Genomic DNA, 25,987 nt, shown 5'->3' on the forward strand with positions numbered 1-25,987 from the left:
TGCTGCCGGCACCCTGGGCAATGCACCTACTAGAATGCAATCCAGGGCTCAGGAAGCTGCCACCCATGCCACCGTAGCTGCCACCCATGCCACCGTAGCCATGCTGTGCCCACTACACCTGCCCCAGCAAAAGGGGTGTCCAGGCACATCTCCTTCTCACTGCATTTTGTCACGAATCCCGGTCTCGCGTGGGTGCTTCAGAATGGCAGACTAAACCACGCGCCTCTGTGTCTTCCTCTGTAACGTGGGGATATGAAAGCACCTGCCTCTGAGGCTGGGTTCTAGTAAGATTAAAGCCCTGACAGTTAGGCTTGCTTCGTCAGTTACTCAACAGATACTCGCAGCAACATCAGTAATACCTTTTGTCATTTTCATAACATTTCACGAACAGCCACCCTTTCCTGCTTGCACGCTTCTCATCTGCTCTGCCCCCTTTTCTGCAGGATCTGTCTGCAGAGAAGGGGTGGTTAGCTTCCGGTCACCCAGCACTGTCACCTGTCGCTATGGAAACTCGCGACTTCAGCCAGGCTCATGAAGATTCAAGCTGTAGAGACCAGCTTGAGTCTGCCCCGCTGTCCTGGGATCTCTCCTTCTGGAATTCCTCTAGTCCTTTGCACGTTCCTTCTACCTGGAATATTCTTATCCATCTTCTTCAACTGGCAAGCTCTTATACATCCGTCAAAGCCCACTTCCCCTTTGGAAAGACTTCCTGATTGTAGCCATCAATATTTATCCATTGAGCCCCCTTTGTGCCAGGCGTTGCTCTAGGCACTGGGACAAAGGAAACCTTAACGGGGCTGTGGTAAAGAATCATGAGAGGATCTACTCTTTAGATAAGGCAGCTAGGGAAGGCTTCCTGTAGGAGGAGGCACTTAAGCTGATGATAACAGTGCGAACTAAGCCATTTTAGAAGCTGGCGTAGGGGCTTCTAGGCAGAGGGCACAGTGAGTGTGAAGACCCCGAAGAAGGAAGGTATGTGTCAGTGTGGCTGGGAGGGCGTGAGGGCGGGAGAGGATACGAGATGAGGATGGAGGTGTAGCTGGCGGGTCACATGCGCACCTAGGGGCTGAGCTGGGCAGACTGGATTTCTTTTTTTTTTTTAACATCTTGATTGGAGTATAATTGCTTTACAATGGTGTGTCAGTTTCTGCTTTATAACAAAGTGAATCAGTTATATGGATTTCATTTTAAGAGCTATTGGACACCACTGACGGCTTTTGAGCGAGTTGGGCTGTGAAGTGGGTCCTCTGGTCGCCTGTGGAGAGCACCTCCTGGGTGGGAGGTGGGATGCGAGTGGAGCTGGCAACGCGAGTCCAGCTAGTAGAGGCTCCCGCGTGGTCCAGGAGAGAGGCTGGGGGCGGGGAGCTAGAGCTGACAGTCCGCTGATGGTGGGCCTGGGGGAAGCCGACTCCCAGCCTCTGGCCTCAGGAACTGGCTTGGTTTGCGTACCGGGGAGGCGAGAGGGAGAGAAGGAGGTGTGGCTGGGCCCCAGGGGCAGAGCTTTCCGGTGGGGCTGCAGCGGCTTCGCTTTCAGAGCATCAGGCCCTACGGCCCCGGCAAGGAGGAAGCTCTCTGCAGACGCGGCCCGGCAGGCCCGGCAGAAGCCACAGGCCCTGGAGGAAGTGAGCTTCTTGCCCCTGCGGGGCCCCCGCCGCCCTAGGGAACCCGGAAGCTGTTTTGGTTTGGAATCCGGGGACCACTGTTCGCGCTCCGTGGTCTTCGTTTCCTGGCGTGGAGGAAGCAGCCAGGTGAGTCCTCGCCTCTGGGGCTTTCTGCTCGGCCGCCTGAGCTCACACGGAGGGAGGGCTCCGAGGGGCCTCGTGGAAACGGAGCCCAGAGAGCACAGGCTTAGCTGAGCCGCCACCGGGAGGGAGCCTGCAAGGCAGCCCTCTCGCCACCCAGGCTTAGAGGCGGCCGTCCCTCCAGCCCCAGAGGCCCAGACAGCCAGGAGGGCACTGGCCCACCTCTTGTGTAGCCAGGCCAAGAGTCTCCCTTTCCACCCTGTCATCTCCCCTAAGCTTCATCCGATGTGTTGGGGAGAGAAAGGCAAGCCCCAGTCTCCAGATGAAGAAACAGAGGCCCAGGTCAGGGAAGGGGCTGCCCGGGGCTGCTGATGGCTGGAGGCCGCTCCCAGCTCTGCGTCCACTCAGTTGCCTTTGGCGAGCATCGAGTCCAGCCCCTCCTTGTAAGGAAATATCAGGACCAGAGAGGGGAGGGTATTTGCCCAAAGTCACACAGCCAGAATGAGGAGCTGCCAGCCTGGAACCCAATCCCTCAACCCCCAGGCCAAGTTCTTTCCTGTCCTCTGGCCACACCCTGTGAACCGAATCCCCTCCAAAAGGAAGCTTGGGAATACGGGGGATGGAGTTGGCCCAGTGGCTGTGTTCTCCCCGCTCCCACACTTTAGGGCAGGACAGAGCCAGTGCCCCAGTGTCCCCAGGCTGGCTGCCAGCGTGACAGGGTGGCTACAGCCCTGCGAATGCTTCCGTGTCTCCGCAGCTCTGCGCCCTGCCGCTCCAGCCAGGCCTCGCCGGGGCTGGAGCTGACCACCAGCTTCTGCTGCATGAGGGCCCTGCCCCACATGTCCGCTTGGGGTTGGGGGTGCTGGGGAAGACCCAGGGGCAGGAGAGAAAGTGGGAGGGCAGGGCCCTCAGCCGAGCAGGAGAGGAAGTGAGTCCAGGGGACCAGGAAGGAGGTTCTGAATCTGCCGGGCCCGGGGGGAGCCTGGCCCCTGCCCCCGGCAAGGACGAAGAAGGGTACCTGTGGGCTCTGGGAATGCTGGCCCTTCCTGGCGAGCAAAGAGATCCCCAAACCACCACGACAGGCCGGGGTGACAAGCCCCGTTGTGGAGAACCTCGCTTAGAATTGGGGCCAGGCAGGGCCAGGCCACCCCCTGAGAGCCCAACCTGCACCCCAGTCCCGTCCACTCACTCACAGTCTGCGGTGCCTCTCTGTGTCCCCCCGACTCAGGCGCAGGGCCCAGAGAGGACAGGCCTGCCGTCCCCCAACCCCGCGCCCGCAGGAGCTCCTGGTCTGCAGATGTCACCCATCGGTGTGTTCACCGCAACCAACCGTAGCAGCTCCATGCGGCCCGCCCAGATTTCCCCCTGGAGCTCCGCCCGAGGGTGTTCTAGATCCATGAAGCTCTGAGAAGTGGGCTGCTCCCTTGGTCCTACTGCCCAGGGTGGGTGGGCTTCCCGTGTGCTGTAGTGGGGCCATGGGCTGGCCGCCCTGCACCTGACCAAGGACCCCATCTCCCGGCCAAGCCTTTGCCCAGGTCGGGACCTCAGCCGCTGCCTTTCTCCGCACCTGCGTCCTGCAGGAATCGGCTCCGAGCTTCCCTCTCACCAGGGGCCCCGTCCCTTTGCCCAGGCAGCGCGGTGACTTGTCCATCCAAAGTCAGCTCCCACCCTCTCTCTCCCTGTGCCTCCTGGTCTGGAGGAAACGACACACAGAGTGAGTTTAGAGTGACTCGGAGGGTGATGTCCTGTTTCCTGCATCCCCAGGGCCGGCAAGGCAGTGATGGAGCCGGAGTCTCTCTACAACCTGCTGCAGCTCCCCGGGAGGGTGGACCAAGCAGCCGGGGTGACACTCTCACAAGGTGCCGTGCCAGCGGGGGATGGGGGCAGGATCTGCATTGTAAGAACCGAACAAGCCGTGCTGGGTACTGCATTGCTTTGCTAAGTTGTCAGCTGGACACCCGGTTCTGTCCAGTCTCTGCCTCTGCCTCCTGCTTTATACTTGACCCCCTGCTTCTGGAACCTTCCACAGAGTTATCCCTGTCTCCCACATAACCGCACATCTCCAATCAGGATACTGATTGCTGTGTGTGCCCACTCTGGGCTGGGCCTGTGCTGAGAACTTCTTATACACAGCATCTCACCTATTACCCTGAGGATGGGTGTTTTTACCTCCTTTTTACGGACAAGGAAACTGAGGCACAGGGAGTAACGTAGCAGAGCACCAAGTCCAGGGTCGCGGGGCCGACTCCGTTAACTGGCGCTCTCGGTTTATAAGTGGTTTCAGGTTGGAAAGCATCATAAGGAAAATTGCAGTTCGGGTGGTGGGTCTTCGTGATTTGAAAAAATATTTATGTTTCGTTTTAGAGTTGGTTTAGAGATACTTAGAGTTCTGGCAGGCAGAGCTGGAACATGGTATGATTCCGAGTGGCAAGAAATCTGCTCCAGGGAAGGGCCACAGCCACTCACACGCTTGCTCGCTCTCTCCCCAGGCGTCTGTCAAGGGCCCGCCCTCCTCTCGTCAGAACACACGGGGCTGGGTGGTACGCAGAGGTTTTCAGAACGTCTAGACGTCCCCAGCTGGGCCACGTGAACACAGAGGCAATGCATTTTGTGGATTTGGGCAAGGCTGCCCCACTTGGGGGCTCAGTTTCTCACCCCATCCTTTGGGACTCGATTCCAGAGGTCCCCCTTGGCCCTGACCCTTGTGGGTTCTGAGGTTCTTAAACTTGCAGGAGATGCTGAAACAGGTCTTGGGGCTCATAGGACGAGCCAGGCAGCCTCAGTGTCGTGCCCATATGGGGGAGCCAGACAGATGCCGGTGGACTCTGTCCTGGCCCCTTGGAGCCCCGGAATCTGGGCTCATCTGAGCCGTGGCTCCTTCGTATATATGTGAGTAGAGTTGCCAGGTAAACAGAGGATGCCCAGTTAAATGTGAATTCCAGATAGACAAGAAATAGTTTTCGACTTTAAGTATGTTCCCAAAATATAGATGCTGCAGTGTCTGAGGATGAGCTGGTGTTCATGAGGGAAATGTGGGGGGGGAAGGGCATTGGGGGGAGGCTGGAAGAGCATGAGCAAAGGAAGAGAGGTGCAGAGGATGAGGCATGTCCGGGAAATCAATTTCTTTGGATGTTTGGTGCTCAGGGTGTGTGTGTGTGTGTCTGTGTGTGTCTCTGTGTGCGAGTGCGTGTGTATGTATGTGTGCCTGTGTGTTTATGACTGCGTGTGTCTGTGTGTGTGGGTGCACGTGTCTGTGCATCTGTGCGTTTGTACATGTGTGTGCGTGTGTGTGTGTGTGAGAGTGAACTTGTATGCATGTGTGTGTGCATGTGTGTGTGTGCGTGTGAAGCAGCGCGACCGATTTCCTCTTGTGGTCCAGGTGCCAGCTCTGGGGGCGGCCTGCAGGGTCCCCAGGCACATATGCTCATCTCTGCTTCCAGGAGAAAAGAAGAAGTTCCTGCCACCCACTTCCAGGAAGGATCCCAAACTTGAAGAACTGCAAAAGGTGTGGCATCCTTCTCTGAGCCTCTTTCTCTGCAGGAGTCTTCTTGTCTCCCTGGGGTGGGGACCGCAGCCCGCCCCCTCCCCTCCCCGACCTCAGGCTGGTGGGTGGCGATCCCGCCGGCCCCTGGGAGACTTGCTGAGCGGCTGCGTGAGGGATATTTATTGAGCACCGACTGTGCGCCTTTACGTACATGATCCCAGCAAACTTCACGGCATCCTGTCACCTGCATCCCAGGGAGCAGATAGTGAGGCTCGGAGAAGTGACCTGGCCTGTGGGGGACACATAGCTGGCCAGTGACAGAGCTGGGATTTGACCCAGGTTGTTGGCCCCCAATCTCGTGCTCCTTCTCTGGCTCAGCTGCCCAGGGCAGAGGACAGCTGGCGAAGTGGGCAGGTATAGGCATGCATCACCCACTTCTTGGTACTCTTCTTGGCTGTAGGACCAGCTGGACACAGGCTTGGGACCTCCATTTTCCTCTGCCCTACTTCTGTAGTCTCCGTGGGGCCTTTCTGTTGCCTCCTCCAAGGAGGCCTCCTGGCCTGCACCACCTTTGACCCCCTAGAGGATTTGTGGCCCATTTTCCATCCTTTTCTTCTTCCCTCCCATTCTGTCCATCCCCCCATCTACTTTTCCCTCTGCTGCGCCCTGGGACACAGAGGAAAACCTGGCGGCGCGCTGACACTTCATCTTAGTTTGGGTTCCTCCAGAAGCTGATCCTGAACTAAAGATTCAGGTGCAAATATTGAGTTGGGAGGTAATCGCAGGAGACAAGGAAGGGGAGCAGGGACGTAAGACAGGTGGGAAGGAGACACCCAGGGAGGGTGATGGAGCAGGTGATGGTTGTCGGAGCTCAAGCCGGCTGGGAACCGTTGGGAGCCAGTGTGGAGCGGACACCTTGGAGTCTTCCTGCTGGGGCAGAGGAGCTGGGGTGTTTATCCACCAAGTCCCGTGTAGCTCGGGCTGCTCCCTTAAAGGGATGGGGGGCTGCTTCTCTGCACTTCTGACTTCCAGGGACAGCCCTCGGCCTTTGCTGCAGTTTGCGGGAGGGGGCGGGATACCAGCGCCCACGTATTACCAAAACCTTACACAGAACAAACAATAGCCCGTAGTGGTCAGGTCTTCGGGAGCCCGGAGCAGGCCCCTGACTCAGCCTGGGAGATCAGAGCAGGCTTCCCAGAGGAGGTGATGCTTTTCCTGGCCTCGAAGGACAGGTAGGAGTTGGCTGGTGGGAGGAGGGCAGAGCTGAGCCTGGTGAGAGGCCGGGTGAGGAGTGGCCCCGGGCCAGCTGTCACTCGGGGCCCACAGGTGCTGACGGAGTGGATCAATGCTAAGCTCCTGCCCGAGCACATCGTGGTCCGCAGCCTGGAGGAGGATATTTTCGATGGGCTCATCCTGCACCACCTTTTCCGTAAGTGGCTGCTTCCACAGCTGGGCAGTCCCGGAGGGCTGGGTGGTCCCGACTCCCCTGGGGCCAGCCTGGGGCCTGCCCAGTGCCCTCTGCGGTGCCCTTCGCAGATTGGCTGCAGGACAGTCCCACGAGCTACGGCTTCCTGAGCCCTTGCCACGGAGCAGGTGCAGTTCATCCGCAGAACAACTCTGTCCTGTGACTATGCCCGTTTTACAGACCAGGAAACTGAGCTCCGGGAGGCCTGGTACCTTGTCCAAGGTCTCACCGTGAAGAAAGTAGGGGAGCCAGGGGTCTCGGCTTTAACCACTGGGCCACCCTGCCCCACAGGAACGAGGAACGCGTTGATGTGTGGGAGGCTGGGGGTGGGGGGCACAGGAATGGTCAACGTGAGGTCAGCCCGGGACGGGCTCACCCCATCATGCAGCCTGTGTGGCCCATGAGGAAGGGCAGCACCCTGCCTCCCTGGAGGAAGCAGACTAGCTGTGGGTCCCCTGCAGGGGCCCCAACTGTCCCCCCCGGCCAGCTGTTCCCACCCTCTCTCTCCATCTTACTCCTTCCCCTGCCCTCAGAGAAGCTGACTGGAGTCAAGCTGGACGTGGAGGAAATTGCCTTGACCGCGGCTAGCCAGAGACGCAAGCTTGCCGTGGTCCTGGAGGCCGCCAGTCAGAGCCTGCAGGTGGAGGAGCCGCAGGCCCAGTGGAGCGTGGAGAGTGCGTGGGGCCGGTGTCAGGGAGGGTGGGGGGGGGCAGAGCCCCAGCCTCCTACTCGGGCTGCGGGGGGTGCTGCCTTGAAGCACAGCACGAGGGTGATAAAACGCAGCCTTGTCCATAATGCGGCCACTGCTTACTGAGTTCCGAGCATCACACACGCGCCCTCGTCTACCTCGTCAGAGGGGCACTAACCATCCTGCTTCATTAATTTAGCTAAGTTGCATCTGCAGTGCCTGCTCGTAAGAAATGAGAGTGTGCAAAGCCCCACCCCGTTGACCATTTGGTATGGTTTCCTGCCATTCCAACCTCTACATCTTCCGCATTTTCCAGATGAGAAAACTGAGGCCAAGAGACACTGAATAGCTTCACCAAGGTCGGGTGGTGAGGATGTAACGGTTTTCAAACCCGGTTTTTGTTGGGTCCCCTGCCACTACCTTCGCCACATTCAATAACTGATGTTTGTAATGTTGGCCCCGAATCAGGTCGCATTCGCTTAAATCTAACAATTTGTTCACCCAGGGCCCTGCTGTAGGACATCTAGCTGTTTAACAGCACTGCAGTGAACATCTGTGTGTTAAAATCCCCGTCCACAGGGTAGATTGTGCCCTTGGGCTGTACTTGCAGAAGAGGGATGACTGGGGCAAAGTGTGACTATTTTTAGTTCCAAATGTAGATCTCCGGACCTCTGCTCTCCTGAAGGCTGGACACAGAGCTCCTTGGCCTGCAGAGGGTGGTTGTGACGATAAGGAACCCACCACGTGGCCCCAGGTTTGGTCGTCCCCCAGGGCTCTGACCTTGTGCCCCCTCCCCTCCCAGGTATCTTCAACAAGGACCTGCTGGCCACCCTGCATCTCCTCGTGGCCCTGGCCAAGTGCTTCCAGCCGGACCTGTCCCTCCCGACCAATGTCAAGGTGGAGGTGATCATCATGGAGGTAAGGCGCAGGGCGCCGGAGGATGCCTGCCTGCTGGCTGAACATCTCGCGGCCGTATCGCCACACCCTGGATGGGGGCGTGCTGCACGGGGCGGGGGCTGAACTGGGGTGAGTTCCAGGGAGCCATGAGAAACACCAAATCCCATCAGGACAGCAGTGGGGGGTTGGGCTGGAGCTGTGGGCGGGAGATGCTGAGTCCAGTGAGGCCACGGGGAGGTCTGTGTGGGCCGGCCAGTCCCACTTACCCAGCAGACGGCACCTACCTGAGGCATCACGAAGGTCCTGGCTGACGGCAACCACATGGGCCATAAGTGGCCATCTGTTCATGGCCTTTCTGGAGTCTTCTCAACACTGGGCCACAGCCACTGCCCTCTCACTGCGATGGTCTCATCCCTCGACAGATGGGTGTGACGAAGGCTCCAGGGACCTTTCTGGGTTTCTCCACCCATCGGGTGCTCCCTGTCTAGCATGTGCAGGACTTCTGCTGCAGCTGATGCCCCGGGAGTCCATGCTTTCTCTCTCAGACAGACCCCGGGCACCAGAAACAGGCCCCACCTGCTTCCGCTCTCCGCTCTCCCCTCCCCCAGCCCCTGGGTACCTGGGGAGCAGCCGGCTTCCTTTACCCCACCCGACAACACGCTGAGTCCAGCCAAACTCAGGAGAATGCTCTCTTACTTGTTCAAAACAGTTGACTTGAATTCTCCATGGAGCAGTGTCATGGCTTTGTCTACACGTGTGTAAATCAGAGGTGACTTCATTCCTTCATGCATTCACTCCTCATTCATTCACTCACTCATTCACTCATTCACCCACCCACCCACTCACTCATTCATTCATTCACCCACTCATTCATTTGTTATTCAGATGAACACGTGTCCATTGATATCCTGTGAGCCAGGCACTGGGCAGACTTTGGGGATACCTGGGGAACGAGGCAGACGCGGTCCCCATCCTCGTGGGGCTCAAGGCCTGTGGGAAGAAGGACAATTAAGCTGGCCCCAGTGGTGAGGGCTGCCCAGGAGGCCCCCTTGAGGAGCGGATGAGGCAGAGCAAACTGGGTCCCTTGGGGCTGCTTTGGCCACTACAGTCTCCTCTCGTGGCAGGCGTGGTCCTAGAATTTTCTGTGGTTCCCCCTTTCCATCCTCCTTTCTGTTTCCTAGAGCACCAAGAGTGGCCTGAAATCGGAGATGTCGGTGGAGCAACTCACTGAGTGCGGGTGAGGGAGGGACCAGGGGCGGAGCCTGAGGCCGGGGGCGGGGCAGACCTGCCTGACCTGCTTGGGAGGGGCCCTCACTCTGCCCACCGCCCTAATTGCCGCGGGGCCCGCATTGGCCCTCACAGGGCTCGCCCTCCACCCTCCGCAAAGCCCGGCAGAACAGGCAGAGCTGGGGGCGGAAAGGGCTCTGGCCCTCGGTCATGAGGTCACACTGCAGGCACTGGGGGCCAGGAGGGACCCGGAAACTGGGGTCTCTGGACCCCAACCCCAGGCTGGTTTCCTAACACCCGGAGCCGGGTGTTGCCGGGAAGCCTTACCCTCATCCATGGCAGGGAGATTCCGCAGCCGGGCGTGAAACTTCCAACCGGTGCCAGGAGGCAAGGGCGCAGAGGGCTCACTCGTACCACCAGTGTTTAGTGAGCACCTACTGTGTACGGGGTGGGGCTGGGACCTGGAGTGCCCGGGTCAGCCAGCTGTCGGCCTTTCGCCTGTCCGCGCACGCAGGACACCAGAGGTCGATCAGCCAATGAGCTCTCCCCTCTGCCTCGACACCCACCTGTACAGCATGTGCTTCGTGGCAGAGCTGGAAACGCTCACATCGGGACGAGGGCAGGGCACGTGCGCTCCGCAACAAGAGAGCCGCAGAGTCCGGGGGTCTGGGAGAAGCAGGGGGTCCCATTAGGCGTCTCTGAACTGCAGGCCGCAGTTCAACCTTTAGAAGGGCCTTAGCAGTGCGGGACCAGGCTGGCCTACGGACTAAACTCCTGACTGCCTGGGTGGTAAAGGAAACCATCCATGTACCTCGCAGCCCCGACCCAAGCCCTCAACACCCCAGCTGCGTTGTCTCTCCAGGGAGACATGGCCGTCTTGCATTCCTGGACTCCCTTTCGTTGGAGATTGTAACTGGCCCCAGCCAAAGTCCCTCCCTCCTGCCACCTGTAGGCTCACACTTCCGGGCACCTGCCCAGGTCCCTGCCCCGTTCCCTGGGTGGGAGCCCAGCCCTGCTGCAGGCCCCTGGGATGCTTGTTCTGCCCTGTGAGTTGTAGAATCTTGACTGGGTACAGGCAGAATGTTTCTCATCTTTGCAAAGTTGCAAGAGCTGCGGAGGGGCCCTGGCTCTCCCTGCCGGGCGGTATTTCTCCAGACCCTGCCACATGTGGCTGGCTGGCTTCCCCACTTCGCAGCCCACCCCGGTCTGGGCCAAAGGTCTTTCCGGTTTTGGTCTGAGAGTGGGCTCCTTTTGAAGGAAAGTTGTGGATTCTCCTTTCCGGTCTAACACTTACTGAAGGCCTACTGTGTGCAGGGCACTGGGCTGTTTCAGCTCCCTTAACCCATTTTATCCTCAGCAGCCCCAGCTGGGTGAGTTCAGTTCTCTTCTGCTCACAGGCTGGGCAGCCAGCCCCACCTGGACTGAAATCCCAGATCGGCCATGTCTGAGCTGTGTTCCCTTGGGCAAGTCACTCCCCCTCTCTGAGCTTCTTCACGCCTCTGATAAAGGGGGACCCGTGCCTACTTTTTGGGGCTGCTGTGAGAGTTATAGGTGATGTAGGTGAGGGCACCTTCCCCCTCCTGTACGCCCCCAGCCCTGAGGTCCTTCCGGTCTACGGCTCCTGGGTGTTCACTGAGGATGGGGTGGGGGGAAGGGCTCAAACCTCTGCCAGTCGATGACGGTAAGGTCTGTGGTCCAGGCGGTGAGCCGAGCATGGCCAAGGGCGGAGGAAGCAGACCGCTGCTGGTCCCTCCTGCCAGCGGGGCCCGTGCACTCGTCGGCCCAGTTACCCTCCCAAGGTCACCCTGGGAGGAGGGCTTGTCCCCCCCTCGGACCACCACAGCCCCACCCCGACTCTGGGAGGCTAAATGACCTCCCTGTCGCCCAGCCGCTGAGCGGCTCTGCACGGGGCCCTGTCAAGGCTGAAGATTCAGGCTCCGTGTTTGGGGAACTTGAGAGAGAGGGTGCAGTTAGCGGTCACGGGCGCTGCACCCCTTCTCCCTTCATAGCCCTAAAATCACCCTTCTCAGCCTCTGATGAGCTCGGAAATGTCTGTGAGGGCAGCACAGGGACGTGTGCCCCTCCTGGCAGCTGCCCCCGTGCTGAGCCCTGGGTCTCAGGCTGCGCTCTCCACCCCCCAGGGCCACGGTCGGAGGGGCCGCCCGGCTCTCCAGGGAGAGTTCGGCCTACTTGGGGCCCAGAACCTTGCTTCTAGGAGGTGCGCTGGGGCGGAGAGTTTAGCAACAAAGTCAGAGAAAAACCACTCAAAAGCAGTAAAAAGGGAGTGAGAGAAGCCAAACGCTGGAGAGTGCGTGCGGCTCCACTCCATAGACGAGCGGGCAAAATGGAAGGCCAACAGGGCAGACCAGAGCAGCGGCAGCCTTGTGGGGTGCCACGGGATGGGGCAGCACCTTGGGCGTGCTAGGAAAGTTCTGTGCCTTGTTGGGGTGGTGATTACACACGCCTGTGCATGTGTAAACATGCTCCAGCTCTAAAGTTAGGATGTGTGTGTTTTTATTGTGTGTGTAATATGCCCCCCGCAAACTAACACAGCAACCACGAAAAGGACACAGTCCAGACACTTCTAGGTGTGGGAGCCTCAGGGGAAGGTTTGAACCTCGTTTGCCATTTGCTTTTCACGAGGGCCCCGCCTGCTTACAGAGCTGCCAGGGGAAAGCAGCCGGCCAGTTTCTTTGTCAACCTTCCCACTGCCGGGTCTTGTCATATGAAGAGATTACAGGTTTGAGGATGGTCTTTTTAACCATGTGTTTCCTTTTTTCCCCCCTACAATTTTCCCTTTAGCACAGACAAGGACCAACCTTCGAGTGAGTACTTTCCTAATTTAGGGAATCTTTTTCTGCTGGATACGTGTGGAGACAAACGTGTCATGATGACAGGTTGATCATTGGGTGTGCTCACGGTTCCTTTGTGGTCTGCTGTGTGTATCTCGCACCCTCTTGTCCGTTTGTCCCTCCTTCTGTCTGTCCGTCCATGGATCTGGCTGTTCCTTCTTAGGATACCGCTCATATGGGCAGAGAGATTTATAATTCCCATCAGCAGCAGCTATGGAGTGTTCAGTGTGTGGGCTCTGGAGCCAGGCAACCTGGGTTCAAACACTAATTCCCCCATTTATTAGCCACGTGAACTTGGGCAAGTGTCTGAACCGGTCTGTGCCTCAGTTTCCTCATCTGTAAAATGGGATTAATAATGGCACCCACCTCTTAGAATGGTGGTGAGGGTGAAGAGATACCTTGTGAATGTGCTTAGCACAGAGTAAGTGCTTAATAGTGATTGTTCACTAATTTAGCTGCTACTTTTGTGACAGAGATCTTCACCAATCAACTGATTAACCCAGCCTTTCCTTCTTCATTCACTCATTCCTTAGTCAGTCTGCCTGGCCAGTTGGTCATCCATCCATCCTTATACCAATCCATCTATCCATCCATATACCAATCCATTCATCTATTCATCCATCCATTCACCCACCCATCCATCCATCCACCCATTCATCATCCTTCCATCCATCCATCCATCCATCCATCCATCCATCCATCCATCCATCCATCTTAACATTATTTTTCCTCCTTGAACCTTACCCACTTGGGACAAAGAGCTGTATGGGCAAGGGATTCTCACCTGCCGAGGAGGAAATAGCGACCTGTGAGGGGCTTCTGAGAACAGGGGCTGAGAAAGGTTGAGTGGGGAAAGGGAGGAGAGGGGACGCACGAGGGAGGCTGGTCGGATGGCTGTGTGTGCGTGTGTGGAGGGGCAGCCGGAGGACACAGGGGTCGCCCAGGGAGCAGTGTTTGTTAGGGGGCTGCATGAGGCTGGGTCACACAATGAGGGGCAGGGCCACGGAAACGGGCTTCCTTAAAACCATTTCTAGCACGTCCGTCCTGTTCTGGCCTGTGCCATCCGCATGCACATTGGCCTCTGAATTCCTGGCTCCTTCAGGGACACAATTTCACTGACCACAGGCCAAGGGGTCTGGGAGGGACCACAGGTGTTTCCACCATGTTTATTGGTTTATGGGGCATTTTAACGTGCATGATGCTATCTGGTGCTACTTTTCCCCCTTCACTAATGAGGGAACTGAGGCACAGAGAGGTGAAGTGACTCGTTCAGAGTCACACAGCAGCTGATTGGCAGAATTAAGAGGGAAATTCTTCTACTCGTTTGGGTATTCAGTGCCTGTGGCGCATTCTCCCCAGGGGAAGGTGAAGCGCTGCATAGCTGTGAACAGCAGGAATGCAGCTTGTGGGAAAAGGACATTAGTCTGAGGACTTGGCATCTCTGAGGCTGGACCCGTGGCCTGAGCTGCTAAGATGCAGCTCCCTGGGCATGACTCAGCTACTGAGGGCGCTGGTCTTTTGTGCGCTGTAGCAAAGTTCAGACTCTCTGGGAGGGCTGGGTGCCCTTATTCTGCCAATCCACAAACGCTGCGGAGGAGACCGCTGGGCCAAGAGTCAGTGCGGGGCTGGTCCCTGCTCAGCCACCTATGGCAGTTCCCGTGGGCTTGTGGGTGGAGCAGGGAACCAGCAGGAGGCAGGGCAAGTTCCCAGAGGAAGGGATGGTGTCCGCGGCAGGAAAGACGACCATTTATTTAAGTCCTACTGTGTGCCCAGCCACCATCACAAGTGTGTTATCTGCCCCCAGACAGGATATTTACAGTGATCCCACCTAGTAGTCATTATCAGCCGTACTTTACAGAGGAGGAAAACAAGGCACAGAGAGGGGAGGCGATTCTCTCCAGGCCACACAGCCAGGGGAGCAGTGACTCTGACCCAGACCTGTTCTTTAATTCAAGAACCTTGAGATAAAACTACATCTCCCTCGAGACTGGTTATTCTGAGAAACTTTGGTGGAAAAAAGTCCCTGTTTGGCCCAAAGATAATAGCATCGTAATGAGGTGTTTAATGGATCTGTCTGCAGAGGACGTCTTTGATGAATTATTTAAGCTGGCTCCGGAGAAAGTGAACGCTGTGAAAGAGGTAAGAGAGGTCAAAGTTCCAAGAGTACCTCCTGCCACCCGCCCACCCACCGCCCACCCGCCTTGAGTCTGGGGGTGGGAGTGGGGCAAAGGGAAAGGGATCGGGTCCTCACTCTGCAACTGCTGTGCGCCGGGTGCCGTGCGGGGGCCTTTTTGTGACCCCAAGTGGGAAGGTCGCAAAACCGAGCTGGGGACCTGGGGCCTTTGTTCTTCCCTGGGTAGGCCATAGTGAACTTCGTCAACCAGAAGCTGGACCGCCTGGGCCTGTCCGTGCAGAATCTGGACACCCAGGTAGGGACTCAGCTGCAGGGTCTGGGGCAGGGAAGGGGCATGGGGAGGGGGTTCCACAGGGCACTGGGAGCCTGGGCTCATCCTGTGTGGCCTGGCATGTGTCACCTCTTGGAACCTTGGGTCCTCCTCTCCAATGGGGATGTTGCTGGTAGGCGGTATTGCCAATCAGGGGCACGACGGGGATCCTGTGAAGTGGGGATCTCAGGGCTTGTCTACGCTGTTATACTTTTCATTGTAAAATAACCACTTTTCAGCTTTTTTCAAAATTAATCTTGGTCTATCCAACCCCAGGACTCAAAGCACATGAGGTTTCCCTAACTGCATTCGCTCGCAGCGTTTATTAGGTTGTGCCGTGTGCCCGGAGGGGTTGTAGGTGCCGACACAGCCCCGTGTCTGCGGACTCCCTGAGTTGCCCGGCCCACTGTTCTGGGGCAGGAACAGAGTCTTAGGAGGTCAGCCTTCCCCAGTGGGTCGTGGCCTCCACGAGGATGCTGTGCCCTGTGGTTTCCCTCAACACGGTGGGGCGCAGAGAAGCTGTGAAGCTAATTGCCGGCCCAGGGCCTTCAGGGCAGCAACGGAGCCTGCCGCACCCTGGGCGCATTAACTAGGCGTGGTGGTGCAGGCGTCGGGCCACGTGGGTTTTGCTCACACAGCATGACTGGGGGCAGGTGATGAAGTCAGGTCTGGTCACTGGAGCAGCTGATGTCTCAGGCACAGCCTGACATTAGCCAGTGGGGAACGGGGTAGATACACCCCTGTGCCTGGTAGCTAAAGCCGATACAGCCCTCACCATGTGCCCGGCCCTGAGCAAAGTGCTTTGCGTACATTAACTCACTGACTCCTCCCAACAAACTCTTTAGGTGGGAACTGATACTATCCCATTTTACAGATGAGGCCATTAAGCCCAGGGAGGTTAATTAACTTGTCCAAGGTCACACAGTGATTAACTGGTGGACCTGGGATTTGAACCCAGGTCGCTGAGGCCAGAGTTTGTGCTCCATCACCACCTCGCACGGCGGCCATGTGAGAAGTCTGTGTGTGACGTGGTGTGGTGACACTGCAGGGTGGAGATAGCAGATGGGCACCTGTTGCTTCTGGGCTCTGAGGACGCCTCCTCCACCTTAGCTGTGTGGCTTTGGACCTGGACTTCTCTCAACCTCAGGCTCCTCTTTTTTGAAAATGGGTGCAGGGATACCAACCTCAGAGAACTGTGAGTAAGAAATGAGATGATGTGTATTACCTGACACACTGTCTACGCATAATAAACAATACATTTCTGGTTTTATTGTATTTTATGTGGGAATAAACAAGATGAATTCTTAGGTTTACATTCTACCCGTTTCATCTTTATCTCTCCCTTGGTAAAATAATGACATTTGGAGAATAATGGCACATGTGACGATGGTATTTTGACTGCTGGATAAAAGGGGATATTAAAGTCCCTGGTATTTTGGTGGTATTACCAGGGAATATGCCAAACTAATAGCATCAGAACAGACCTAATATGAGGAAATTCCATTAAGGACTTCGCGTGGTGGCTTTTCCTCCAACATTCAATCTTGTGTTTTGTGTCTTTGAAGAGATTGAATACGATTATATTAGCATATGATGTGCTGGTGCTAGGGTGACAGCTTTATCTGTGAACATACAGACAAAACAGACCAATACAAATGTGGCCGCCAGCAAAATGAGCCCGGTGTGCTGTTCTCTGCCTTTTCCTGATGGAATTATTTTATACTTAACTCTGTTTCCGCCTGGGCTTCTGTAGCTCATGGAACAGTATGTGGTTTAAAAAATGATTTGAAGCTATTTTACAGAAGATGTAAAAATAGCTCATTTTATTGAGCACATGCTCTGTGCTAGGCAACCAATAACTGCTTTACACCTGCTGCTGTTTACAACAACTCTGCGAGGTCAGGGTGTCGTCCCCGTTTCTCAAAAAGGAACCTGAGGCTCAGAGAGCTTGTGTGACTTCCGCAGGGTCACACAGCCTGTAAAAGGCAGAGGGGATCCTCCAGGCTATCTGCCTCCCATTCCCTCCTTTGTAGTTTGCAGATGGAGTCATCTTACTCTTGCTGATTGGACAACTGGAAGGCTTCTTCCTGCACTTGAAGGAATTCTATCTCACTCCCAAATCTCCTGCGGAAATGGTAAGTTTTCCAAAGATTTTCCTAGGGGTCTACCTCTAGGTAGACAGATCTAGGAAATTGGCATGATCAGTCATTATTTATTCACTTCCAGGTGAAGTAAGGGTGATGGGAAACTTTGTTTGTCCATATGTCTGCCCATCCATCCACCAGCCTCACCCATAGACCCTCACACCTATCCACTGACTTATTCATTCACTCATCCACGCAATTCATCCACCCATCCACCTGCCCATCCATCCACCCATCCGTCCATCCATCCATCCACCCATCCACCCATCTATCCATCCATCCATCCATACATACATACATCCACCTGCCCATCCATCCATCCATCCATCTGCCCATCCATCCATCCATCTACCTGACCATCTATCCTTCCATCCATGCATCCACCTGCCCATCCATCCATCTACCTGCCCATCTATCCTTCCATCCACCCATCCATCCACCTGCCCATCCATCCATCCATCTACCTGACCATCTATCCTTCCATCCATCTATCCATCCACCACCTGCCCATCCATCCATCTACCTGTCCGCCCACCCATTCACCCATGCACCGGATCCATCATTTTCTGAGGTCCTCTTGGCATCAGGCCCCGTGGGCCATAAAGACAATCCCACACAGCTGCTGCTTTTGAGGACGGCTCGCTCTCCACGCGCTGGGCCCTCAGTGGTGTGCGGTGTTCTAGGGCTGTGATGAAGTGCCCTGGCTCGTGGTGGGTGGGCCGGTGCGGGGCCTGAGAGAAAGCGTGGTTCGCAGGATCTGCAGCAGCCAGGAGAGGCCTTGCGTGAGAGGTGGCCGTGAAATTGCCTAGGGCTGGGTTCGCAGCGTGAACTAGGGAGGGCACCCCCAGGGGAAGGGAACAGAGTCAGCCAAGGCTTGGACGTGGCAGGGCTTCTGGCCCTGTGGGGGTCAGGAGTTCCCATGTGGACCCTGGAGTCTGGGGGGCTGATTGGGAGATGGCTGCGTTAGTCCAGGCGGAGGGCTCTGGTCTCTGCCTGCACCTCAGGCTTTTTGCCCCTAAAATGTGCTCACAGCCCCTGCCCTGCCACCCCTCAGACCACAGGGGCATGTGGTCCCTGGTCCCCCAGGCCCGCCCAGGACCCCAGGCCCGCCCAGGACCCCAGGTGGCCAGCTTCTCTCTGTCTGCACCAGGGTCCCAGGGACGGCTCAGCGGCAACCCAGGGTAGGAGGGCCCCCTTTCACCCCTCCACAGAGAGGGGACACCAGGCAGGGCTGGGTGCCGGTTCCCAGTGCCAGCCTTGGGGAGTTTCTGGGAAAAGGAAAGATTTTGGCCCATGGCCCTGGGGCTGGTTCAAACCTCAAGGCCTGCCTGGGGTTGGGGGGTGAGCCTGTACACCCTTGACCCTGGCCCAGTTCCAGCTTCGATCTCTGCCTGGCCCCCACATATCCGCAGCCCTGTCTGTCCCTGCTTCTGGCTGCAAGCCTGACCTACCCGGTCCCCTGCTGAATGTTCCAGGCCCGCCTTCCCAGCCTGCCTGACCCCCCGCCTGTGCTCCTTACTCGGCCTGGGCCTCTGGCATCTCCAGACCTTCCCCAGGCCGTTCTCTAGGCCCATCCTGCTTCCTGCTTTGCTTCAACCCCTTAGCCGGATGGTCGGCTCTGACCACCTTATCCCCTCTGAGCTCTTGGGCATCCTATGGGGCCCCGAACCATGGCTACTCTCGCATTCTCTTGGAGTTCCTACCTGCCTCCGGCCTCACCTGGCCCTTTACCCCACTTCTCCCTCACTCCATACCCCTGCGAGGGAGGCAGGGCAGGGTTGCATCTCCATTTTACAGAGGGGAAAACAGGCTTTGGGACATGCCCAGGGCCATCCAGCCACTCAGTGGCAGGCCTGACACCAGGACTGGCCACCCAACCCTCAGCCCACATTTCCCCCTTTGCAGCAGGAAGATGCCATCTTTGTGGGCATCATCTCCACCTTCCCAGGAGGCAGGGGGGCTCTTGACTTGAAGATCGATTTGGGGCTCAGATTCCCAAGAGCTGAGAAGCAAACAGGCTAGAGCAGTGTAGTGTTTGTAGCTCTAGTGGTGGTAGAAACAGTGGTCAGCACTTCCTAAGTTCTTGTCCCTCACCAGGCACTGTATTAATCAGCTATTGCCACGAAAATGCTGTGTAACAAACCACCCAAACAACCAGTGGCTTGAAACTGCAATCCTTCATCCTCATGGATCTGCGGGTCGGCCGGGTTCGGCTGCTCTAGGCTTGGCTGGGCTCCGCCACTCGTGCGGGATGGGATGGGCGTCAGGCCATCTAGGCTGGGGTCACTGGGGTGGTCCAGCTCTGTGCCACATGCTTCCCATCCTCCTCCTGAGACTGGCAGTGAGCCTGGCATGGTTTTTTCACGGCAACCGCAGGGACACAGAGACAAAGCAGAACACACGAGGCACAGGCTCAGACCTGGGGTGCTGTCACCTCCTCTTTATCCTCGTGGCCAGAGGAGGCCCCGCGGCCTTGGTGCGGAGGCGGGAGAGCCCTGTGGTGTGCGGTGCAGAGACGATGCGGAACTGGGCCCAGGGAGGCGCTCACCTCCCTGGATGAACTTGCTAATTCCTCCCCACATCGGGCCTCTGAGTAGGAACTATTGCCCATCCCCATTTTGCTCTGGGGAAACTGAGTTCAGAGAGAGCTAGTAAGCTGGTCAGGAGCACACCACTAGTTAGGGTCGAGGTCAGACTGGCATCAAGGCTTGTCCGTCTCCAAAGCCAGAGCCGCCTCCTTGCGTCCTTCCGGGGGAGCCAGGGGGAGCCCCATGGGAGATGGGGGCGGGGTGGTGGGCCCAGAAGGAGGCTCGCCCGGAGCTGCAGGGACGGGGGGCTTAGGTGGGTCAGAGTGAGGCTGAGACCGTGGCACTGACCTTCATCCACAAGGCAGGAGGCCCACGTGTGATGAGGGTGGGAGGATGGAGACGGGCAGGTCACACGTGGGCCCCCTGGGGACGAGGGGCTCAGAGCAGCACAGGGGTCCCCTCTCTGTTACTCAGGTGTTGGGGAATGTCACACCTGAGTAATGGGATGTCAAGGTGTGATCACTATTTGCTCACCTCCAACCCCTAGTTAGTTACAAGCCAGGGACAAACGTCCCGACTTCCAAGGCCCCTGTGTGCAGGCAGCCTGCCAACTCCACCGGCTTCAGGACCGGCTTCAGGACCGGCTTCCAAAGATGAAACACAATCTATGTGGGGGGAAGGAAGCAGCCTCTCAGCTCAGACCCCGAGGATGCGTTTGTATGGACTATTGTAGGAAATCTCAGCCGCAGGAATGTGTAATAAAAATGCCGAGGAAGTCATTAGCAGAAGAGCGCAGGAACAGCGGCCTTTCCGAGGAATTGTTTTCTCTGCAGCGTGGCCTCTGGCCATTGAATTTCTCCTTATCAGACCTCCTTTGCCAACGGTGTCTACGTGAGGTTGCCGTTCCCTGAGGGAAGAGGCGTCCGGGTGGAGGAGAGAGGCGGTCATTTTCTCTGCGGAAATGAAAGCACAGGGCCAAGAGTCTCTGGCTTCCTCCTACATGCAATTACTTCTCCCCGGGACGATTTGAATGCATCCTTCTGGGTCGTAACCTTCTCTCAGCTCCATACTTTCATCATCTCAAACTGTGCGCGGAAGAAAAATGATGCTTTGGGTGGAGCGTGGTGGGATCAGGCTGGAGCCTGGGGCAGCGGCTCCTGGTCAGACTGGGCATCGCCGAGGAGTGTGACTCATAGAAACAAGTGCGATCACTGCCCTAGTTGATGGCAGCGATTCTCACATTCCACGAGGGCAGGCAGTGGGTCTGGGTTTGCCCCTGTTGCGTGGCCAGCGCATAGTAGATGCTCAATAATTTTTTTTTTTTTTTTTGCGGTACGTGGACCTCTCACTGTTGTGGCCTCTCCCGTTGAGGAGCACAGGCTCCGGACGCGCAGGCTCAGCAGCCATGGCTCACGGGCCCAGCCGCTCCGCGGCATGTGGGATCTTCCCGGACTGGAGCATGAACCCGCATCCCCTGCATCGGCAGGCGGACTCTCAACCACTGCGCCACCAGGGAAGCCCAATAAATATTTTTTAAATAAGTGAAGGAAGTCTTTCCAAGACACTGGTCCCGTGAGCTGCTCTGTGACAAATGGATCCTACGGTCAAGTCACCTGGGAAAACATGCACAGTCTCGAAGGCTCATGACACACCAAAACACATTCAAGGCTCTGAGAAGTCCTGCAGTGGGGATTTCCATATAACTGTCGAAGCCAACGTTTCCCAAAGCTGTTTGGCTTTCTGCACGCTGGACCACGCTGTGGGGATGCGGGCTTAGAGGGTGAGCGCATCAAAGGCAGGGCTGCGAGGCGGGGGAACCCAGCCCGGGTGTCTCGTTCTCACTCTGACATTTACTTTCCGTGCGCCCTGTCAATAGTGTTCATGAGGAGAATGAGGATAATAGCAACAGTTGTAACCCTCATTTTCCAGAATTTTCCAGTCGGGGAAGACTTGGGGACAAAGCACGGGACGAGCAGTGGAGGTCTTAGCCCCTCACTCTGAGGTTTGCTTCCACCTGGTCTGGACATCCCCAGGGGTGTGTCTCACCTGCTTGGGAGCATTGGCACCTGTGACAACCTTGGTCTCTTCTTCTTGACGGGCTCTAGAGGGGCCAGCCCTGCTGGGCCAGTGACCCAGCCTCTGCCACTCTCTCTCTTGCATGTCGGACCCAGCTCAGTGCCTCTGTCCATCTGATGCTCCATCGACTCTCCCCCGTGGAGAAGGGCTCTGCTCGCTGCCTTCCAGATCCCCGTGGTCCCTGCACGGCCACCAGCTGCCATGGAGGACTCTGGCCCCTTGCCCGGGATGCGGCAGGAGTCCTTGGCGTGGGTGGGACATGCTCCCCCTGCCCCTGCCCTGTGCCCTCGGCCCAGGACTGCGACCTGCCCCTTTCCCTCTCAGACAGAGTTCTTTCTCGGGGGCTTCAGGCCCTCCTACACGCCTCACTTCCCGACCCTTGTAGGAGCCCGGACAGCTGGAATTTGCAGGGAAGCCCTGGCTCTGCCTTTATTATTCCACGTTCAGGTCTTGCCTTGTGGTTCCAATCCTGTGTCCACCATCACACTTGGATCCACACGGCAGCTTGGAAAGGCCTCTGGAAGATGCACTGTTCCCCTTGTACAGATGAGGGGACAAAGGCCCAGGCAGGACATGTGCCTTGTCTGACCTGTGACTTGTGACCTAGTGGGGCGGGTGCACGGACATCTAACCTAGATCTGCCCAGACCCACCAGGAGGTGACTGCAGGCGGCCTAGGCAGGGCGGCCTCCTCGGATGGGCCTGGCTCATCTGCTGCTCTGCCGGCCGGGTCTCTGGGCCCCTGGCTAGGTTGCCATGGGAACTGCCTGGCCTGTGTGAAGCGGGCTTTGGGGCTGGTATGGTCGGCAGATGGGGAGGGAAGGGAGCAGCACGGCTGGCCACCAGTCTGGGACATCCAGTCAGCACGGTGGGCCTGAGACCTTTGAAGGAAGGACCTGCTTGAGGTGCCAGTGAGTCGGGGACTCAGCCAGCTTTATCCCTGCCTCGTCCTGCCTTGCCCCACGCCCTCTTTTTTGCCACACCAGCCTGCTGCCCCAAGGAGAAGGGCAGGGGTCTTTTCGGTGGGGTCTGAGAAACTAGCTGTGAAAAGGCAGGGATCCACTAACAGAGGGACTGCTCTGAGCTGAGGGCTGATGGGGCTCCCCAGGGCCCGTCACCCAGGGTCCTGTATCGGGGGAGATGGTGGAGACCCCACTTTGCAGGGAGCAAGTGGAGGGCCCGAGGCACCAAGGGACTTGCTCGAGGCTCCCCAGGACCGAGCGGGGATCCGAACCTGGGTGGGCCTGACTCTGGCCCGGGGAATTCTCAGCGCTGGGAGCGGTGTCTCAGGCGCCAGCTCAGGCAGAGGGGTGGCACAAAGGGCAGGCACCTGGGTAGAGGTGGCTCCTCCGGCCCCCAGTCTGCTTTGCAGGCATCTGGTTCCGACACTTTCCGTCTTGTGAGTTCAGATGAGCCCTGTGGCCACTCTGAACGTCAGTCTCCTCATCCATGCTTTACCCATGGACCTCAGCTCTCTGTTCCTGAGGGAGTCTCTGTTGCTCACGGGTTTTGGGGCTGCTTCGGAAAAGATCAGGATGAACCCATGCTCCCTTCCCTGGTTAGTCCCCTCACCTGGCAGGACTCACCCCCAGGTGTCACCTCCACCAGGAAGCCTTCCCTGATCCCTGGGCTGGGTGCCTTCCTCAGGGACTGCCTTTACCACTAGAGGTGGCCTCCTTGCTGCACGTTGGGTCATCGTGCTGACACCTGATGGGGTCTTGTCATTGTAGCTACACAACGTCACCCTGGCCCTGGAGCTGCTGAAAGATGAAGACCTTCTCAATCACCCCGTGAGCCCCGAAGGTGAGTACAGGGCCCTCGTGGGCAGCCAGCCTCGGGCGAGCGCCACAGAGCGGGGCACGGGGCGTGGGGACAGCCGTGTGTTGGTACAGCCTCTTGCCTGGCATTTGCTGAGTTTTCCTAGGAGGAGCACTGTGTCCACAGCCCCTACCCACGCCAGTGGAGGATGGTCCTGGGGAGAGGAGATGGGGGACTGAGGTCCCTGAGGATGGGCTGTCCGGAGGGCTGAGGCCTGGAGGAGTTGCAGTGTTGGGGGCCCCACAAGAGGGTGCCGGGGAGGAGAAGGAGGTAGCACGCCCTGTGCTGGGTCCTGGGACTCACGCCTAGCTTGACCGACTGTCCTGGTTTGCAGGGGCCTCTCCAGGGTTTAGCCTGAAGGCCTGTGTCCCAGGGAACCCCTTGGTCCCGGGCAAAGGTGCACGGTTGGCCACCCCCTGCCCAGGCCTGAACCCCGCCCTGCTCTCCCCTGGCCCGCAGACATCGTGAACAAGGACACCAAGAGCACGCTGCGAGTCCTCTACGGCCTGTTTCGCAAGCACAAGCTGAAAGACAGCACGGACAGGGAGCCCCTGGAATCCCCAAATTAACCGTCACAGCCCCCAAAATCTGCTTCTCAGAGCCTGCCTGCCAGCCCCAGCTGGAGGTCCTGAGGGCCGCAGAGGGATCTCCTCACCGTCCAGCCAGCCCCTGGGCCTCCCACTCTTACCCTGTGTGTCTGCGGCACGCCCCAGCCCCCCTTCCCTCTCTGCTCCTTCCATCTGTCTGAATATCTTTGAACTCACTAAGCGTGGATTCGTTCTGAGCCAACCTCTGGCCTCGCTCAGTTTCTTTTAACAAATGTATTTCTGGGAGGGATTTGGGGAGCCTGCCGTTGTCCTGGGAAGGGCCCCGCTAAATGTACATGAATATGAGCTGACCCCCCCCTCCGCACGCAGCCTCTCTCCCCACAGGGTGGGTGTGGGAGGGGCTCTTGTCCCTGAGGCCACCCCTGGGGTAGCCGAGAGCCCAGCGGTGCTGACCTTCACTGGGGCCGAGGGTCCCGCCCTGGAGCAGGACCGCCCCTCAGGTGTCAGGGTTGACCTGACGGCGGAGACCCGCCTGCCCACACTCAGCTACTGCAGCCCGCCTGCCTCTCGAGTCGGGTGATGGCCCCAGCATCACCCTCCAGAGGCAGGGGCCCTAAGTGACTCCAAAACCAGGCCGCTGTGCCCCTCGGGAAAGTCAGTTCAGTTACTTTGCAGAGGAACCGTGGCCCAGGCCCAGCCCTATGGCCGCGATGGTGAGCTTTGCCCAAAAGTCACAGAGAAGACGTCTTTGTGGCTGATTAGTGGGTCAGATCGTCTCCTAGTCGGTCCCCAAGGAGCTGCTGCGTGTGTGTGTGTGTGTGTGTGTGTGTGTGTGTGTGTGTGTGTCTGTCTGTCTCTGTCTCTCTCCAGCGAGACTCAGCGCTTGCTGCATACATTTCTCAAAGCAAAAGTCCCTGTGGAAGGATTGAACAGGGATTCCCAGAGCTGACATCAGATGGGCACCAGCCTGGAGGAAGCAGGGTGGGCGGGGCTGGGGGTAGGGAGGGCCCACAGGGGAGGGCGGGGCGGTGGACCCTGGCTGGTGCTGGGCTCCTTCCTGCTCTCCCAGCTCCAAGCCCCTGTGGAGGACAGAGCCTACTAGGTCTGGGGTTGCCTTGGATTGGGGGAGGGGCTTTGGGGCAGGGGGCCAGCATGGGCCAGGCCATCTTTGCCAGACCAGCTGCTGGAGAGTGGAGAATGTCCTGCCTACAGGGAGGGACATAAGGAACCCTGGAGCTGGTGTCAGTGTGAGAGAGTCTCAGAGTGGTCTTCCCTCCAACCCACCCGCCATCCACATGCTCCCCTTACCTCCTGATTCACAGATAATTAGGTGTAGATGAGACCATGAGGATGGGGCCCCTGTGATGGGATTAGAGTCATTTTAAGAAAAGAGAGATCAGAGCTCTCTCTCTGCCATGTGAGGACACAGCAAGAAGGTGGCCATCTGCAAACCAGGAAGAGGGCCCCCACCAGGCACCAAATCATCTGGCACCTTGATCTTGGACTTCCCAGATACCAGAACTGTGAGCAATAAATGTCTGTTTTTAAAGACACCCAGTCTATGGTATTTTATTATAGTAGCCAGAGCTGACTAACACGGATTTTCAATACCATTAGTCATTAGGGAAATAAAGTTAAAACCACAATGAGATCTCACTATACACCCCCTAGAATGGCTACATTGAAAAACTGACAATAGCAAGTGTTGACAAGGATGTGGAGCAATTAGAATTCTCATACATTGCTGGTGGGAATGCAAAATGGTACATTTACTTTGGAAAACATTTTGGCAACTTCTTATAAAGTGATACAAACACTCACCATATGACCCAGCCATTTCACTGTTAGGTATTTATCCAAGAAAAATGAGAACATATGTCTACACAAAGGCTTAGACATGATTAGCTGTACTATTCATAAAAACCGAAGACTGGGAAGAGCCCACATGTCCATCGCCAGCAAAGGCATAAACAAATTAGAATGTGTCTATATAATGGGCTTCTGCTTAGCGACAAAGAGGAAAGGGTGTTGATACAAAACAGCCTGGATGCTCTCAACAACATAGGCTAAGTGAA

General features: G+C 57.3%; 1 protein-coding gene across 10 annotated transcripts; it reads left to right on the forward strand.

Annotated features, from left to right (window-relative positions):
* Nucleotides 1-595: 595 nt before the first annotated feature.
* On the forward strand, nucleotides 596-24,153 carry PARVG (parvin gamma). Of its 10 annotated transcripts, XM_033405220.2 has the most exons (15): nucleotides 1,072-1,748; nucleotides 3,507-3,601; nucleotides 5,183-5,247; nucleotides 6,553-6,655; nucleotides 6,739-6,819; nucleotides 7,225-7,365; nucleotides 8,182-8,297; nucleotides 9,458-9,513; nucleotides 12,306-12,328; nucleotides 14,436-14,494; nucleotides 14,716-14,784; nucleotides 15,910-15,994; nucleotides 16,833-16,934; nucleotides 23,277-23,349; nucleotides 23,824-24,153. In XM_033405220.2, exons 2-14 carry the CDS (start codon nucleotides 3,523-3,525, stop codon nucleotides 23,315-23,317), a joined length of 1,020 nt encoding a protein of 339 aa, XP_033261111.1. In that variant the 5' UTR covers nucleotides 1,072-1,748; nucleotides 3,507-3,522; the 3' UTR covers nucleotides 23,318-23,349; nucleotides 23,824-24,153. The 10 variants fall into 10 exon arrangements, with proteins under 10 accessions (XP_033261103.1, XP_049550511.1, XP_033261109.1 ...); XM_033405212.2 differs by lacking the exons at nucleotides 15,910-15,994; nucleotides 23,277-23,349; nucleotides 23,824-24,153 and adding exons at nucleotides 596-972; nucleotides 21,643-23,235 and having other exon boundaries at nucleotides 1,535-1,748; XM_033405218.2 differs by lacking the exons at nucleotides 23,277-23,349; nucleotides 23,824-24,153 and adding an exon at nucleotides 21,643-22,071 and having other exon boundaries at nucleotides 1,023-1,748.
* Nucleotides 24,154-25,987: the final 1,834 nt, after the last annotated feature.

This window comes from Orcinus orca, chromosome 11, assembly GCF_937001465.1.
Source record: "Orcinus orca chromosome 11, mOrcOrc1.1, whole genome shotgun sequence".
Taxonomy (NCBI): Eukaryota; Metazoa; Chordata; class Mammalia; order Artiodactyla; family Delphinidae; genus Orcinus; species Orcinus orca.

What these genes read in the sequence shown, in the direction of transcription:
- PARVG (XM_033405212.2), top strand. Translation starts at nt 3,523, where the DNA reads ATGGAGCCGGAGTCTCTCTACAACCTGCTGCAGCTCCCCGGGAGGGTG. An exon ending in GAGCCCTTGCCACGGAGCAG is followed by an intron (nt 6,820 to 7,224) that starts GTGCAGTTCATC and finishes CCCTGCCCTCAG; the next exon opens with AGAAGCTGACTGGAGTCAAG. An exon ending in GGCCCAGTGGAGCGTGGAGA is followed by an intron (nt 7,366 to 8,181) that starts GTGCGTGGGGCC and finishes CTCCCCTCCCAG; the next exon opens with GTATCTTCAACAAGGACCTG.